The sequence below is a fragment of the Canis lupus genome, chromosome 29, assembly GCF_003254725.2.
Source record: "Canis lupus dingo isolate Sandy chromosome 29, ASM325472v2, whole genome shotgun sequence".
Lineage (NCBI taxonomy): Eukaryota > Metazoa > Chordata > Mammalia > Carnivora > Canidae > Canis > Canis lupus.
The window spans coordinates 13,444,695-13,463,527 of record NC_064271.1 but is presented as its reverse complement, the minus strand read 5'-3'; the positions used below and the strand labels follow the sequence as shown (position 1 = coordinate 13,463,527).

The 18,833-nt window shown below is 33.5% G+C and overlaps 1 protein-coding gene across 10 annotated transcripts in view; it reads right to left on the bottom strand.

The window, feature by feature from the left end:
* Nucleotides 1–569: 569 nt before the first annotated feature.
* YTHDF3 (YTH N6-methyladenosine RNA binding protein 3) overlaps nt 570–18,833 on the bottom strand; it is a 40,069-nt gene continuing 21,805 nt past the window's right edge. For all 10 annotated transcript variants that reach the window (XM_025477837.3, XM_025477836.3, XM_049103717.1 and 7 more), the window contains one exon: nt 570–3,678. In XM_025477837.3, coding sequence (XP_025333622.1) covers nt 3,655–3,678 — 24 coding nt within the window. In that variant the 3' untranslated portion in view covers nt 570–3,654. The remainder of the gene's footprint in view (nt 3,679–18,833) is intronic.

Sequence of the window (18,833 nt, the reverse complement as noted above, 5' to 3'; positions counted from 1 at the left end):
CAGTGTGGGACACCTGGGGTGATTCTGTAAAACCGTGCCCTAACCACATGCCAACAATGCCGTATGCATCTGGAAAGTTTTGACAGCACAAAACTAAACTCTGATTTCCCCTGTCAGAACAAGTACCTTAGATAAAGAGCCCAGCCAAGAATCAATGCACCAACCAGATTCATCACGATCTACATAAGCTCTATCTATCCCAAAGGATAAAATACAGACTGTTAGAAAAGCATTCCTTGGTACCAAGATCGGAGGATTAGGGTTATTAGACAGCTGGTACCACCACTTCCTCCTATTACATGAAAACAAATAGGCCTCTTTCTCTTTTGCTCTAAGTTTAGTATTAAGAGCATGTAATTCAATAAGCTCACTGGGGCGGGTAAAGATTAGGATAAACTCTCTTTAATTCCCCCCACTTAATTTAAATGGCCAACTAAAACAAGCAATACAATCTATTTGTATTCGAGAGAAACGTCAATCAGGAAATCCGTAATAGGACAGACAGAAATATTAGATTTTCTGGCAGGCAATACATATTTTTGAAGATAAAATGGAAAAAAACACAGATATGAGTGAACAATTTTTATTGAAACCCTCAAAGATTAAAGAGGACCAAATGGTGAGTTTGGGTACCATAACAGAAAATCTCACCTAACTGTACCATCATTCACAGGAATGAACAAACCCAAACACGACAAAATTCAAATTCTCATGTAATTGCTACAAGTGAATGTAAATGAACTAATCATTTTATCATAACCTTTCTTTAATCATACGAAAAAGAAGGGAATTTACATGGCATAACAAAAGATATGCAAAACTTAATGAAAACACAATTCTCTTAAATTTTTCAAACTTATTTTTATAGGATGCAGAATGCACTTGAAATGATTAAATGACGTAAGCTGACTCTTTTTTATTGCAAACTGTTTTAACATCAGCTTAACCCCCATGCATGGTATTCAAAAAGAACACAGCTTTTGAATTAGAAAGATCACTCGAGTTAAAATGAGGAATTAAGTACTGAAATTAGGAAAAGGCTGGGGTTTCTTCTGAAAGAAATCTTCAAGTACCAATATGTATAGAGAAAGAATACTAATTTTGGTTACATTTTCCCCCTTACTGTTAAATATACAAACTATAATACCTTTCAAAATAAAATACCCACATAAGATAACTTTAATAAGAAACATTCAAACCAGATCTTGGAAAAATATTAAGCAAGAAATTTACTGGGCCAGTAATGTCTTAATTTGTGATTATTCCAACATGTGATGATATGTCTCCTGCTGCAGAGCCCAGGTTCTCTCCCTTTTGGTCCCAAAGTTAAGAAATATTTAGTTAGTTGTGCTATTGAGACAATCTGCAATAATTTCACTTAGAGAAAAAACTTTTTGCCATACATTTACAGACCAAAGAGGAAGAGAAGGTAGGTGCTCTGAAGAAAAATTAAACGAGAAAAAAATTACCAATTTTGAAAAGATAAAGGTTTTTGTGTTTTTTTCTTCCCAAAGGAATGCTGCACCCATTTCACTTAATAGAAATCCAGGTTAAAGGCACTGGGATGTACTCCTCACCATGAATAGACTACTCAATTACATCTAACATTGGAGTCTGCTACTGCAATCAGCCTGCTTGCTGAGTGAGTGACACTTCTTACATAGAAACCTAATGTAAATTAAACAAGTTTGAATCCACTTATAGTGTAACTAGTTTTATAAAAATATTCAGAGTTGCTAATAAAGCACCAAGAAAAAGAGAACCTCAGAGAGAGGACTCAGACCCTTCCTACAAGGTCACCCCTTTACAGTTTTGTCTAATAGGACCTCCAGAGTGACAAGAGTCATCTTTGACATGTCCTACCTATATAATCTCAGGGATATAGAACATTGCGATGGTGACTATATACCCAAATGCCAATTTTCATTATAAATAGTTAAGAGACATGTTACAAGATTTCATGGCTTACTCGTAAAAAGGTAAAATAGGTGCAATTTTCCTTTAAGAAAGTCTTTATTCTGTAATATACCATCAACATTTTGATGTTCCCTTCAGTAAACACTGATATAACTACACTGGGACTACCAAAGAACTGTGAAGTAGCTACGATTATCGACAAATACTGTACCTTTTTTTCCACTTGAATACAGTATTTGTACATTTAAGAAAACATTGTACAAAAAAATTATATAAATGAAAGCCTCAAAGAAATATCTGTCACTAAATTTTTGAATTGAAGTGACCAAAGACCATAGTAAATGAAAACATTTCTAAACATGATGTAAACATAAATGGAGTAATGCAAAACATCAAGGTATTCACATCTACTATATTGCTATTTTCACCCTTAATGTATCTTTCTACATAGTCTTCTCCTTTTGGAACAGTAATATAAGGGGCAGTACATTATCTTCATAACCTTATGCCATCAAATCAGTTAATACAGATGCTTGACACATTTAATTATACAAAATCAATTTGTTTCAAGTTACAAAATTAATGTTGATATGTAATTAATGAAAAAAATAAGATGTTAAAAAGATAACTATAAGAATACCCAGATATATGCTGTATTCCCATTTATATAGATCTGATCAATAAAACATCAACACATTCACTTAGATACTGATTTAATCCATGGATCAAGGCCATATTTTCAAAGTATTTTAAGGATGCCAGGACACTGCAAAAGCTGGAGAAAAGAGTTGAGGAACAGTATATGCTTGCTAAACAAGAACTATGTTTATTTAGCTAGTGAATACCTAGAGTAATAAATTTTTACTTCATGATAGCAATCAGGCTCGCAAACACCCAGAAATAGGAATTAAGGGTTTTAAATGTAGTTATAAAGGTCATAAAAAGTCTGATTAGACTGAGGTACATTTACTCAAAATTTTGAGATTCATTAAGTGGTAGCAAACAAAATAATTCCTCAGACAAATGCACATTTTTCAGTATACATATTATTGGGGGAAGGAGGGGAGAAGAATGTGCATTAATTGGTGAAATCCACCAAGCTGCATATCAATATTCTGTTACACCAAACAGTTTGAAGACAAGGGAAATGTTCTAATATAATTTCAGATTATGTTTCATTTGGCTAAAATAGAGCTTAAGGTTGCTTTGCCATATTAAAAGTTTACTACAATAATTTTTCACATAAACATTTAGACTTGAACTCCAGGACTAAATATGGCATGATTATTTTGCTTTTAATCTGTCAAATAGCTAAAAATTGACAATTTAAAAACTACAACAAAGAAAAAGTTGAAGCAGTGTGACTCTTACATCATTGAACCACTTCTAATGGTTAACTGTTAGTATTTAACAAATTCAAAGAGTTAATGAATCCTTGCATTCATTCAGTCTTCTGTGCCTTAGCTAGGATGCATAATTACAAAAGACAGCAGATACTGGTAAAAGCTTCAGGACAGAAAGTGCTTGACGAAGTTACAGTTCTCAAGTGTGTTTGGTGAGAGTATAAGGGCAGATGCGCTGATGAAAACCATTACAAGAAGAGTCAATTCTGTGTTAGAGTTCAAAGATGTCACCTTAAGCAGAAAAAAAGCTTTAATAACGTCTTCTTTGACTTATTAGGCATTTCCAGAGTCTACATCATTAGTGTTGTAATTCTAACAGGACATCTTCATATGGTTATTGTTTGTTTCTATTTCTCTCCTGAAAGAAAAACACAAAGAATTTTTAATAAAATATTATCATTATTTAAAAATTATATTTGTACTATAATGCAAACCATCTTCATAAAAAGTTCTTTAAATACTAATTTGAGTAATTAAAAAAGATTTACTACTACCTGTAAACACCATAGAGGGATGATTACACAAAACATTTTAAAATAAAGAAATCCAAACACAAAGACCTATTTCAGGAGAGTATGGCCCTCTCCACAGCCCTACCTTCCCATGAGATTTTGTTTAAGGTGAGACTATGAATGTCTCTTTAGTCCTTTCAATCAGTTTTTAATGATGAGGTATCAAATAGAAGAAAAGGCCTCTGTAAGCAATTTGAAAACTACTGGCTAGGTAGGGTTAGGAGGAAAGGAAAAGAGTTGTACTAAATTGCATTAAAGTTGTATTACATTAAGATTCTAGTGTTAATTACAAAATATTTTGAATCACAAACTTCTATACCATATTCTCACATTCATATTATAACTTTTTCAATCCCTTGAACCAAAGTTAACCTGAGTGTTGTTTTCACCATGTTTATTAACCAAATATTCATCTATATTATTTCTGTCTGTGAAAAAATGATGACCAGCATTGGGCATGCCTATCAAAGAAATACATCATGTGAGTTAGTTTGCAACATCTTATTTTAATTTGTAACTCCGTTCTCAAATTTTAGCAAGCATCAGAATCACAGGGAAAACTTATGGAAACACAGACCACCCGGCCCCAAATGTTTCATGAAGCTGAACCTGTAAGTCTGTATTGCTAACAAGTTCAAAGGTGATCCACACACTGCTAGCCCAGAGAATATACTTTGAAAACCACCTGTGTTTAAACAAATTATGAGGCTCTTTTTGTTTACACCACGCCTACTTTATTTTTCCATGAGTAATGCATGTTCTATAATAAATATGAATATACATTGTAAATGGTCAAATTAGTTTCCCATCCTGTGACAGCATCAGACAACTGTATTTTAAATTCCAAAGAGAACTTTTTAAGTTCTTTGTTGCTAAATTCCTGTCTTTTTTATTTTAATTTACTCCTAGAACTTGGAGAACAGTATTTTATATAGAAAGCTAATAAAACAAATGCTCTGCTACAAGATAACTACAAATAAATAATTCATATACACATCAGTGGGATACTCTAAAATTAAATAAAACAAAATGAAAGCAGACACAAAGCTAGCTAATTAATCACATTTCAAAAAGATAAAAACAAAATCCAACAACATAAGAAAAACAAAAAGAGAATTTGGTACCAGGAAGCTGTACTCTAATTTCATAAAGGCCCTAAAGCTTTTAAAAAAACCAACCTAAACATAAAATTCAGTTCTAAACTGAAAGAAATAGTTCTAAACAAATAAACATTAGAGTTTAAACAAATAAACAATAGAGTTTAAACAAATAAAAATTCTGAAGCCTGCTTTAATTAGCCAGATATAAAAAACTAGAGAAATTCATTAACTCCATGAAGAGCCCCAAAAGTACAAAAGAAAAAAAAAAGGCTCTATTTAAGTTAAACAAAGAGAAATTTAACACAAAGGGAGATGATCAGCTGGATCAATGAGAATCGTGTTATTTTAACAGAAGTTAGAGATGCTATTTCCGTTTGAATGGTGATCAACTATGCACTTTAACTGAATCAAATTCAAAATATATAAATTACACATGTATTATAATAAATCTATGTATGTAATGCATAACTTCTAACTCAGTGGACAGAAAAAGAGGAAAATAAAAAACATCAATCCAATAGAACAGATGGTGGGGGGATAGCTTGAATGATTTAGATTTAATTAGAAAATACAAAATAAAGACAGATAAAGACAGGAGAAATACACATTTATATCAAGCATCAAAAAATATATGTTCATCAATGAAAACATAACCGTTCAGATGCTTCAAAAATCCAGTTACACATGTTTTGTAAGAAGACAAACTAAAACATAAATAAGGACACAAAGTTAAAAGTAATGAAAAGACACAGGACAACACAAACCAAATAAAAGCTGATACAACTATATTAACACCAGACAAAAATGATGGCAAAAACCATTGTTGGGAGATAAAATGGTCACTACATACTAAGTAACAGACATTTTAAAAATAAGCTGTGACAATATTAAACTAAAAAAACTTTACATTATATTAGAAGTTGTCAGAATTTTATAAAGAAAATTTGACAGGCTTCTCATTATAGCAAAAGAATTTAACACATTTCTCTAAGTAATTGGTAAAGCAGATTATTAATAAAAATACAGACTAAATATATACATAATACAGAAAACTGAGGCAATTATAGCGTATACACTGAATCACCACAAAAGTGGTGACTATACACCACAGCAGAAAGCAAATAAATCTCAATAAATACCAAAAAGTCCATGTCATGAAACATCACATTTTCTGACATCAGTTTTTGAAGCAAAACATAAACAAAACGCTTTACTCATATTTGGAAATTCTAAAAACACACTTCTAAAAGTCTTCCAAAAAATCATAATGGAAATTCAAAAATTTTACATCAGTACAATAATGAAAATGCTTAGTCTAAGCATTGAACACTTAGAAATTCACATATGCAGAATTTAAAAAAAAATTAATGAGTTCATTATCCAACTCAGTATGTTAGGAAATAAGTAATAAGTCCCCAAAAGTAGGAGGAATGAAATATGATAGCAGCAGAAAATAATGAAACAGAAAACAAGAATGAAGAGAACCAAAGAGAATAAAAATTGGTGTTTGGGGGGAAAAGCCAGTGTTTGGAGGAAAAAAAAACCTAACAATAAAAAAATCTCTGGGAAGACTGATTTTAAAATAAGATGCATTTAATATCATGAAGACTAAAAAATAATACTATTCATGTCAATATGCAAAAAAACTTAAACTTCCCAAAAATATAATTTACCTACATACAATTTACCAAACCAAACTCCAGAATAAATAGAAAACCTGAAGAGATCTGTAATAACTAAAGAACATTAACCAACAATTAAAAATCTACCCCCTCCACAAAAATCCACCAGGCTCACTCACATGTTTTTGTTTATGTATCTATCTATGTATGCATGTATGTAATCTCTATACCCAACATGGGGCTCAAACTCAAGACCCCGAGACCAAAAGCCACATGCTCTTCCAATTGAGCCAGCCAAGAGCCCCCAGGCTTACATGGTTTTAGATGTATATTTAATTAACTGCCCTACAAATGATCACTCTAAACCTAACACCAACTATTCCAAAGACTAGAAAACAGGGGAATATTTTCTGAGTATTTTGAGGTTAGCAATACTTTGATATTAACACTGTCAAGAATGAAAAAAACTAACAGTCCAATCTCACATGTCATAAAAGGATCTCTTAGGGGCTGTTTCGCTGGTAACTAAGTGTAGAGAGGAGCAAAGGTGAGAATGGGAAGGCCAGTAAGGGCTAGCACAGTAATAATTCAGTATAATAATAATAGCCCTTAAATGGAGATAACAAATCCACAGCTAGTGAAGAGCTTGGATTCGGGATACATTTTGAAAGCAGAACCAACAATACATACTTACAGATATATTAACTAATTAGATATAGAGTAAGAAAGAGAAGGTTCAAGACCGAGTCCCATAACTGGAAGGGCAGTGGTACTATGTACATAGAGAAGGTTTGGGGCAGGCAAAGAAACAGGGGAATTACATTAGATTTGAGATGCTTATTAGACAGCTGAGAAGATGTCAAATAGGCAATTGGATATAGATAGGAGTTTGGAGATAGAAGGAAAGACCCAGGGTGGGTATACAAATTTGGAAGTCCTCAGCATAGTAAATGTCCATTAACAAAACTCAGGTCTTCCTAAAAATGGTCAATACCTTGGCTTTAAGACAACTTATGTTAACCAGATCTAGAACTGCACCTGACACTATTAATCTTAAATAAATATTTAAATATAATGAGACATCTATGGGCATGCTGTCAACTACAGACCACTAGAAATATGAGACTAAGCAATATGGAGCTATCCTAACTTTTTGTGCTATCTAAAAGGAGATACTCATTACACAGCTGACATCATAAATTACATGTACTGGTGTGTTGTTGGGAAGTTAACACAAGGAGAAAGGAAACTTGAATTATACAAACGGAGCCATGGTCCAGTAACAGCTGAAGGACTTAGTGATATGTCAGAAGAAGGCACTTTAAACATATATACTCTCTAGGGTACAAACTTTCCAAATGGACTCAGAATTCTATAATAATTGACAATTCAAATAATGTACAGTGGGACCCCTCCTTCTCTCATTTTCCATTAACAGAGCTAGGCCTCAACCTGGCAGATTCAGAGATTTGAGGGCTTTTGAGTCTCTGGTATAGGGCTTCTTTCCCACTTTGAACTGAGCAGACACTGGAGACCAAACAAATGATCCTAAGGCCCACACCCAGAACCTGGCCTGTGGAGATGCGCTCCAGGAGGTAGTTTACTTGCCAACCCATGTCTTTTTGACAGAGTATAATGGATGAGCTAAGAGTTCTCTACCTAGAAAACAAAATTTTCTTCAGTGTCCTCAGAGGGGCCAACAGCTTACCCTTAACATTACAAGTAAATAAAAAAAAAAAAAAAATTACAAGTAAATTACTTACTTCCTTTTAATCACTGGTTGGTTTATTACTATTAGCAGTATTTCAATAACCAGACCTGAGACCAAATAAGCCACAAGGGAAAAAGCAACTATGTATCTAAGAAGCCACACCATCCAGAAAGAAAATGAGAATAAGCACTAGGAATATAAGCACAATAAAACAGAAATGCTGAAGGAGATAATGAGTACCTAGCAGGGAGGGGGGGAGGGAGAGGGGAGAGGGGGAAGAGAGAGAGAGAGAAAAGGCAGGCAGTCACTTGGGACCGAAATGCAACAAACACCTTTTGTCTAGTTTAAAAATTTGACCTTTGAATTGAAAATTTCAGAACATGAATTAAAGGGGAAAATGGTCATTGTCTCACCTAAGGAGTAGAGTATTAAGTCCAAGAATTATCTCAAATTACAAAGCAGAAAAAAAAGAGCTGGAAATCACAGATTAAAAAATAAGAGAACTGTAGGATAGATCTAAGACAAAAAGAATATTCTAGAAGTAGGAAAAAGAACAAATATAAGAGCTAAATAAATTAACAACAAAAAAATTTCACAAATTCTTTAATATTCTTTCCTGCATAAGGTGGGGCTTGTTTTTCCTCATCTAAAGTGTGGGGCTGGACATACTGACTTGCTTCTAAGACAGTATGAAAAGAGAGAAAAGGGATATTTACATTAGAAAAACAGACACAACCTTAACGAAGTAATCAAAATTAATATCACAAGTAGTAAGTCACATATAATCAGATGAGAAGGACACACCACTTATGCAGTATTCTTCCCATAACGCAATCTAATCATGAGAAAGCATTAGGCAAACTGACACTGAAAGACACCTTGTAAAATATCTGACCAACAGTCTTCAAAAATATTAAAGCCACGAGAGACAGAGAACTGTCATAGCTTAAAGACTATTAAGACATAAAAAGAAAATCTAAAACCTGTTTTCCAGATCTTGAACAGAAAAGGGCATTTGTGAGAAAAGAGGGAAAATCTGGAAAAATGTCTGAGGTTAACAGTACTGTACCAATGTTAATATCTTAGTTTGGATAGACATGATTATGTAACACAGCAATAATTAGGAAAAACTAGCTATACGGAGACATCCTGTATTATCTTTGCAACATTTATTTAAATCTAAAAATGACTTCAAAATAAAGTTTAAAAAATAATAAAAAGTTAGAAAAATACAACTTCCAAATATATTAAATATCATATTGCCACAGAAATACGAAATACATAGATGTTGTACAGGGTATTGTTGATTTAATGGCTGCCCAGCTTCTCTTTTAATTGTTTATAAGTGTTAAATTCTCCAAAGTTAAAACCAGTAAATTATTTTTTTTAAAAAAAGGGGAGATACACATTTCAAAAAAAGACAAAATTATAGATGAAGAATGACTACAGCTAAAATATATAATAGATTTAATTCCTCAGGAAAATTAATCACTTACCAGGAATAAAATCTACTCAGATTGGCTTACCCAACTGAAAAATTTCACACTAGAGAGTAGAACAAGGACAGTAACAGATGGATAAAACCCCCAGCTGTTCAAAAGCCTGTACATTTGTCCAGATCCATTAAAGTGCTTTAATACTGAGATAAGCTTCTGACCCTCACTGTCCCAAAAACATGACCAGTCATTTTGCATTAAGAAAGCAAAAGACAAAGTATTTTACAGTGCAGATTTGGTCTGTTTCTTTTATATTCAAAAATTTTAAAAAATCATCAAGGGAAAGGACGATGATTATTTGGGAAATGAACTGTTCAATTTTTTTAAACTTACATTTCCATGTAAGTGAGACTTAACATTATTGTTCCTCTGCATGACCACACTATAAAAAAAAAAAAAAAAAATGCTTCAAAAGATTCCAGTCCCCAAGTTTGCATTTATAAAGTATTTCGGGCTTGAAAAAAAGTAGATGCAGTCTGATAATTTATAAATAATTCATCTGTACCAATCAAAGATCAAGTAATCTCAAAGTGTACTACAGAACAGAATTAAGTTCAAAGAGTGAAAAATGGTGGAGAATAGTCATAATATATGTTAGCTTATGCCCAAATAAGAGTAAGAACATGATTTTAAGAAGTCTTAGAATTTAGGATTAATTCATGTTTTGAGCTGTGATTTGATTTCAGCAAAATAACATCACTCATCACACTATAAACTTGTTTATGTGTATCCTTATTTTGGTTTTAGAGTTTCCACTTAATTTCACATCTAAGTCACACTATATGAAAAATAAAATCTTGCACAAAAATGAAACATAAAGATCAAAAAGAAAATGGTCTCAATTTTTAACAGACAATGTGACTATTAGGCAGAAAATCCTATTTGAACTACTAGAACAGATAAATTTATGAAAGTCACGGGATACAAGATATTTCTATAAGCTAGCAACAAACTGAAAAAACTTAAATTACATTTACAATATAGCATTAAAGAATATAAAATACTAAAAAAGATAAAAAATACATATATTACATACTTAGAATTCATCAAGAGACATAAAGATCCCCAATACTGAAAAACATCTAACTTCACCAGGAGAAATTAAATGTCTGTCCAAGTAGATTGAGGTACACAAAGGAAAGGCTATATATCTTTAGTGGCTCAATGGTAACCTTTAATATTTATCTGTTGACTGAATAAAGGAATCACACAGTTAAGTAACATACAGGATCTAAATTTATGGTAATATAGGTTGACCAGAATACAAGATACATGCTAGTTTTCTCACATAAAAAGGCTGATCTGAGGATGCAGGAACAGAGGCTCTTAAAGCCACACAAAGGAATCCATATGCAATTCTATTTTGGATCAATTTTGGTCTATTTACAGTAAAATGAAAATAATAAAATTACTACATTCAGACTTTTTTTTTTTATATTTTATTTATTTATTCATGAGAGACACAGAGAAAGAGAGACAGAGACACAGGCAGAGGGAGAAACAGGCTCCCTGCAGGAAGTCTGACACAGGATTCGATTCCAGGTCTCCAGGATCACGCCCTGGGCTGAAGGCCATGCTAAACTACTGAGCCACGCGGGCTGCCCACAGACTTTCATTCACAAGTGGAATTGCTCACTAGTAGCTTTTTTACTTCTTAGTTCTTTTATCATATATTCTATATTTTCTCATTTCCTTATTTCAAATGCAAAAACACACCAGCACTCAATGTATAATGTGTAAGAGTTGAAATATCTGTCAATAAGTTCACAAAGTTTTCTGCCAAGAAACAGTAAAGTCAGTTACGCTCAGAAATTAGAGTACAATGTAAGTAAATTTCTAAATTAAGAAACGGCACATCAAAATTTTAAAATAAATTACTAAGTAAACAGGAAAGATAATTCAACAATTAAAGTTACTTCCTGAGGGGCAGCTCCAGTGGCTCAGCAGTTTAGCGCCGCCTTCAGCCCAGGACATGACCTGGAAGACCTGGGATTGAGTCCGGGATCAAGTCCCACATTCGGCTGCCTGCAAGGAGCCTGCTTCTCCCTCTGCCTGTATCTCTGCCTCTCTTTCTATGTCTCTCATGAATAAATAAATAAAATCTTTAAAAAAAAAAAAGGAAAAAAAAGTTACTTCCTGAAACTTAAAAAAGATTTCATATTAACACAAATACGTATGTTCCTGTAGTAATTGTTTATTTGCTGCTTAGGAAAAATAAGTAACTGAAATACCATTAAATTTAATGATGACTGTTCATACCACAGCAGGTATGGATAAAGTATCTCTGAAAGTTCTGTAATTAATCCAGTAAACTATAGACAGTTCATTTACTAAACTTGTAAATTCCTTATCATCATTGGAACAAAATACAGCCATTTTTACTCTACTATGGGGCAACAATATTAAATTTAAATATAAATATTTAAATATTAAAAATATTAAATTTTTTTCTGAGAAAAAAATAAAAAAAATCAGTATTATAAAACGTTAAAGCACCTCTTTTCCCACCTCTGGCTTACAAAGAATATTTACCAAGTTCAAAATAATCTTACTACAATTAAAACTGTATCATCTTTTCTTTAAATGATTTCATCTGGGGATCCCTGGATGGCTCAGCAGTTTAGCGCCTGCCTTCAGCCCAGGGCGTAACCCTGGAGACCTGGGATTGAGTCCCACATCAGGCTCCCTGCATGGAGCCTGCTTCTCCCTCTGCCTGTGTCTCTGCCAATAAAATCTTTAAAAAAATAAAAATAAAAAATATATGGTTTCATCTTAAATATTTAAAAGATCACTCAATGTTTTATCAGAAAACATGTCACTTAAATACGCAATATAAAAGTTTATAGAATCAGCACACCTGGCTGGCTTAGTCAGTAGAATATGCAACTCTTACTCTGAGGGTCATGAATTCAAGTCCCATGGTGGGTGTGGAGCCTACCTAAAATTTACTGAAAGGTAGTAGTCAAGCACAGACTTCGACTCATTCCTGATTCTAAGAACTAATTATAACTTGATTAATGGGAACGCATAAAACTAAATGCTCTACTTGAAAAAAAGAAATATAGGAAGAACTGTTAGGGAAATGCTTACTGTTATCACAGGTATAGTTATTGTTAAAATGACTTCTTGTATATTAACAAAAACCTGGTTACTCAGAGACAGACCTATCATCTCACCTCAGAATCAAAATTATTCCAATTAGAAAAATACTGTATGAGGCACTGAAATTTACTTTCAAAATACCTAATAATATAAAATAGTATATGACTAAAATGCATAGAAGATTCTAGAAATTAAAGCTGTTTAGGGATCCCTGGGTGGCGCAGTGGTTTGGCGCCTGCCTTTGGCCCAGGGCACGATCCTGGAGACCCGGGATCGAATCCCACGTCAGGCTCCCGGTGCATGGAGCCTGCTTCTCCCTCTGCCTGTGTCTCTGCCTCTCTCTCTCTCTCTCTCTGTGACTATCATAAATAAATAAAAATTAAAAAAAAAAAAAGCTGTTTAATGCAGCTAATTATAATTATTATAATTATGCCTTAATTCTACATAAAATGCAGGTTTTCATCTCTTTCTGAGAGAATAGGTAAATGCCATATTTCGGAAATTCATTTCAATGTTATAGGCAATTAAAAACTCTTATTTTTATGGGGAAATAAAAGTTATTAAACAAAAAATTTCACTTGAGATTATATTCCCTGATCACTAAAGATTTATAAGAATGAAAGAAACAGTAGGATCTAAATGACTCACATTCAAATACAACAAAAGTAAAATTTCAATGAAAGGATTACCTAAATAGTCAAAAGTAAATTTTGCTGTGTAGATTACTTGAATTTATCTGTACACATATACTCAGAACATTATTAGTTCTTTCCTTTCCTTTATTTTACAATTAAACTAGCTTTATCATTAGTAGTAGTATATACAGGGACACCTGGGTGGCTCAGGGTTTGAGCGCTGGCCTTTGGCCCAGGGTGTGATCCTGGAGCCCTGGGATCGAGTCCCATATCAGGCTCCCTGCATGGGACCTGCTTCTCTCTCTGCCTATATCTCTGCCTCTGTGTGTGTGTGTCTCTCGTGAATAAATAAAATCTTTACAAAAAAAAAAAAAGTAGTATATACAAATAGCAGGTTGAAGTACAAAGTAAGCTCTAATATCTACCACTAGCCCTTTCTGTTTTAAGTTCCTCCTAATGGGTTGCCACAATAATGGTAAGTAGCAAACTAATATATAAATTCCTTGTTTTTTCAGCGATCCCTGGGTGGCGCAGCGGTTTAGCGCCTGCCTTTGGCCCAGGGCGCGATCCTGGAGACCCGGGATCGAATCCCACATCGGGCTCCCGGTGCATGGAGCCTGCTTCTCCCTCTGCCTGTGTCTCTGCCTCTCTCTCTCTCTCTCTGTATGACTATCATAAATAAAAAAAAAAAAAAAAAAAAAAAAAAAAATTCCTTGTTTTTTCAATGGAGACACTATTGATACCCATTGTATGAGTAACTTATCACAGTGGATGGGTATGTTATATTCTCCTTCTCTTCTCCCTCCTTAGGCTAGAAGCCACACTATTTCTAGTTTTAGTGACTAACTTTATAACTTTAAATAATATGCTAAGATATATCAACTCCTTGATATATCATTTTTAACAATTAATTATGTTACCTTATGCTACTTCATAATTATGAGAAAAATACTGCATTTGTTTATCCTTCCTCAAATCTTTCCTTCCCAGTCCATCTCATGACATTTTAACTATTCATTAAATCTCTTACATACTACTGTCCATTTCTACAGATGAAAAAACCAAAAGGCAGCATTATGTAACTTGAATGATCAAGTACATAGATCCTAATTTTGGTACAGCAATTTAAACCAATAAATAATCAATGGCATTCAAACTTTCCAAAAGAAAGAGATTCATCAAAGCATTTACTCATTTAACAAATATTTAATCTCCTACTATGTGCCAATCATTTAAGCGCTAGAGATTCAGCACAGAACAAAGCAAGCCCTGCTCTCACAGAGCTTATGTTCCAATAAGAACATGATTAGCCAAAAATTTTATTTTCTTTTAGCTTCCTTCAATTCTCCAAGGTCAGTGCTTCTGGTCAGCCTTTCCTATGGCTTCAAAGACCATAGTGCCAATTTAGAAGACTAAGTGGAGATACTTTTAGTCCTGAGATATACCACATAAAATGAAGATCTATCTGATGCAGAGTCCCTGTTAAAAGATATTTTTTCCAATATAACCAGTTACCAGGTGTTACCCTTTTCCATTCTCCTGAAAAACTTCTTCAGGTTACTTTCTTCATGAAGGATATGCAGCTACTCTTGCACACCTGAAATCTTTATTTTGCATTCCCCCTTCAATAATATAATATGACACTTACCTTTAAGAATATAATTCTATATACCCTACTCCCCTCCACTCTGAAATAAGATTTTCCGTGTGAGTATCCAGAATTGTAGATGGAAAAATTCTTGAGGCTAACCTCATTCTCCTTTGTCTGTAGTAGGTAATTTGTCTTTTGCTCAGGAAACAAGATTTTCTCTTTATCCTGCCTTTAGTTCAATTTGAAATAATCCTGCTAGTCACTTGGCTTGAGCCTATTCCTTCTGAAAACATGTATCTTTTGGCCCTAGCCATTTTTCTCTAATCATTCTTCCCTTTGATTTTTTCCTATACTCTTCCTCTTTCCATTGCTTCCTTCAAAACCTTTTATATATATTCTTCATCTCTATCACTTTACATTTGGAAATTTCTTTGACTTGAAATTCCAAATCAGTTGATTTAAAACATCAACATTTGATTATCTGCTTGCTCAATGATTTTTTTTTTTTTATTTTGGCACTCGTGTTTCGCATTTCCAAGAACATTTTCTTGTGTTCTTTTGTTTTTACATACAAATCTTCCCTAACAACAAATTAAATTTTGTTTTATATTTTAAATTATCTTCTCCCTAAATTCTTCTAGTGAGTATGTCTTGGCTATTGTCATTAAGTTTGATTTAATCAAATATATCAAAAGTATGTGTTCAAATCTAAGAATGACCAACTAGGCAAATACTATGATTTTTTTAAAGAGTTTATTTATTTATTAGAGACAGAGAGAGAGAGACAGACAGAGAGGCAGAGACAGAGCAGAGGGAGAAGCAGACATGGGAACCCAAGGTGGGACTCAATCCCGGGATCATGCCCTGAACTAAAGGCAAATGCTCAACCGCTGAGCCACCCAGGCATCCCAGCAAATACTATGATTACTAGCATGGATGTGTCTTCCAGTTTTAAATCTGGGTGGCGCAGCGGTTTAGCGCCTGCCTTTGGCCCAGGGTGTGATCCTGGAGACCCGGGATCGAATCCCACATCGGGCTCCCAGTGCATGGAGCCTGTTTCTCCCTCTGCCTATGTCTCTGCCTCTCTCTCTCTCTCTCTGTGACTATCATAAATAAATAAAAATAAATAAATAAATAAATAAATAAATAAATCTCACCAATATCTCTTAATCTAAAAGAGAGAGCATGACTCTCTACATATTATATAACCTGATAGGATGTCTAGCACTTTTCCATCCATTGGGTGTTTTACTAGCAAGGTAACCTGGGGACTTCCTCCATTGTCAAAATAATCAGAAGAAGGAAAAAAAAAAAGTCAAAGACCCAGTGATGAGAAGATGGAATTAGCTTCTTGGCATCCTTGTCTTCTATCACAAACAGGCCTAAGAATTTAAAGAAAATCATGAACAAAAAAGAAGAAAATCATGAACACACTAAGAGAAATGAAAGTTACAGTAACCAGAGACTCAAATATAAAATTTAAAACTAAAAACTCCATGAAAAAACCATAGGAAAAAAATCTTCCCAAACCAGAGAAAGGCAAGTATTTGCAGTCAGATCAGTATAAGCCTTCTAAAATTGATTACTATTTAAAATCGTTAAAAAAAGAAAAAATTAAACAAATAGTAAAGAAAAGAACTATGATATATGGAACTTCCTCTCAATTGTTCAAAAAAACATACACCAAACAGGAAAGAATGTTAATAAGGTAAATTTGTATAAAAGGCATATAAATGTTTCACATATTTCTTATTCTTCCAAATAAATTAATTATTATTTCCAAATAAAAACATGAAGGAAGTAAAGATTCATGTATATTGTTGCATGCTCAATCATTCCACTGTATTACTAAGGCACCAATGTATCTTGGCTATTTTCCTGCTGATGAACATTTACATTGCCCCCAGTCTTTCTACCATTATCTTCGTTCTTGTGTATCTTCTGGGGCATTTGGGAAGTTTCTCTTAGATATATATCCAGAAAAACTAATGAATTATAAGGCATATGAAATGTATGGCTTTATAAAAGAATGCAAAACTATTTCCTACTCCTATCTGCAATTGCAGAAGAGATTTTGTTGATCTACAGTTGCTCCAATACCTGATACCATCAACTTTCTTAATTTTGCCAAATGAATGGATATAAAGCATTTTCTCATTATAGTCCTGATTTGCATTTCCCTAATTATTGTGACTATCTTTTTAAATATTTATTAGCCATATTTATTTCCTCTCCCATGAAAGGACTATATCCATCTTTTGCCCATCTTTCAATTGGGCTCATCTTTCTCTTAAACTGATTCACAGTAGTTCTTTATATATTCTTGATACTAATTTTTGGTCAGTTATATCCAACATTCTCCCAGTGCCTAACATGTCTTTCTACTTTCTTTAAAGCATCTTTTGATGAACAGATTTTTTTTTTTTTTTAAATAGATTCCATGTCCAACGTAGGGCTTGAATTCACAACCCAAGAGTTGAATGCTCTACTGACTGAGCCAACCAGGTGCCCCTTGATGAACAGATTTTAATCTGGTCAAATTTTATCAATCTTTTCTTTTATAATTAGTGCCACTGTATGTCTTAAGAAACTCTACCCAAAAACTGGAAAGTATGCACCTAAGAAAATGTGACCTCCACATATCAGAAGGTTTGAAGAATTTCAGCAAAATATAAGACAGATGGAGTCAAGTTAGAAAAGAACACTGAACGATGACCTGCAAATCCTTTTACTTAAAAAAGAAAAAAGGAATAATAAGTTAAAAAAAAAAAATCTACCAAAACACCACTAGTTTGTTCTTTTTTGATGGAATCAAGGAGAACCTATGACAGACAGACATCCTTCATCATGGGATGCCAAGAATATTTAAAAGCAGTTATGCTGGAAAGCTAAAGTGCAAGCACAAGCTTATCTAAGAGAAAATCTACAAATAAAAGTCTACACATTCCTCCTGGACAGGGGATATAACAGCACCAGGAAGAAAACAGGGCAAGTATACATAAGACTTCAAATGCTAAACAGTTAACAAACAGGGAAAACTGTTTCTTGACTTGGTGGTCTCAAACTCAAAGCAAAGTTAAATTATACATCTGCTAGCACTATGCATTGTATTGATTCTCCCTTCTTATTTACTCCTCACAGGCTGATAAATCACTCGATTGGTGAAGTCAACAATCAACATGATTCTCTTACGCCCACATGTATAGCAGGAAGAGAATGTGCAACTAACACTAAGCATTAAAAGGAAGAAAGAAAATGACAACCCTGTTTTGGAGCAAATATCTGACCTGGATGATCCTCTTCCTGGTTCAGTGATGATAGAAAAAAAAAAAAAAAAAAGTCAAAACAAGTCGTAAAATAGTATTTCACAACAAAGAATACTAATAAAACTATAATGAATCAAAGCCGCCGTATAATGAATGAAACCATCAACACAACTAAAAGGCAGACTACCGAATGGGAAAAGATATTTACAAATACAAATGACATATCATCCAAATAAGGGGTTAAAGATCTGAATGGATGTTTTCCCAAAGACAGACAGACAGATGGTCAACAGACACAAGAAAAGATGCTAAACATCACTAATCATTAGGGAAATGCAAACACAATGAAATCTCACTTCACACTTCTCAGAATGGCTAGTATCAAAATGACAAGAAATACCAAGTATTGGTGAGGATGTGGAGAAAAGAGAACTATCTCATGCAGAGTTTGTGGGAATGTAAATTGGTACAGCCACTG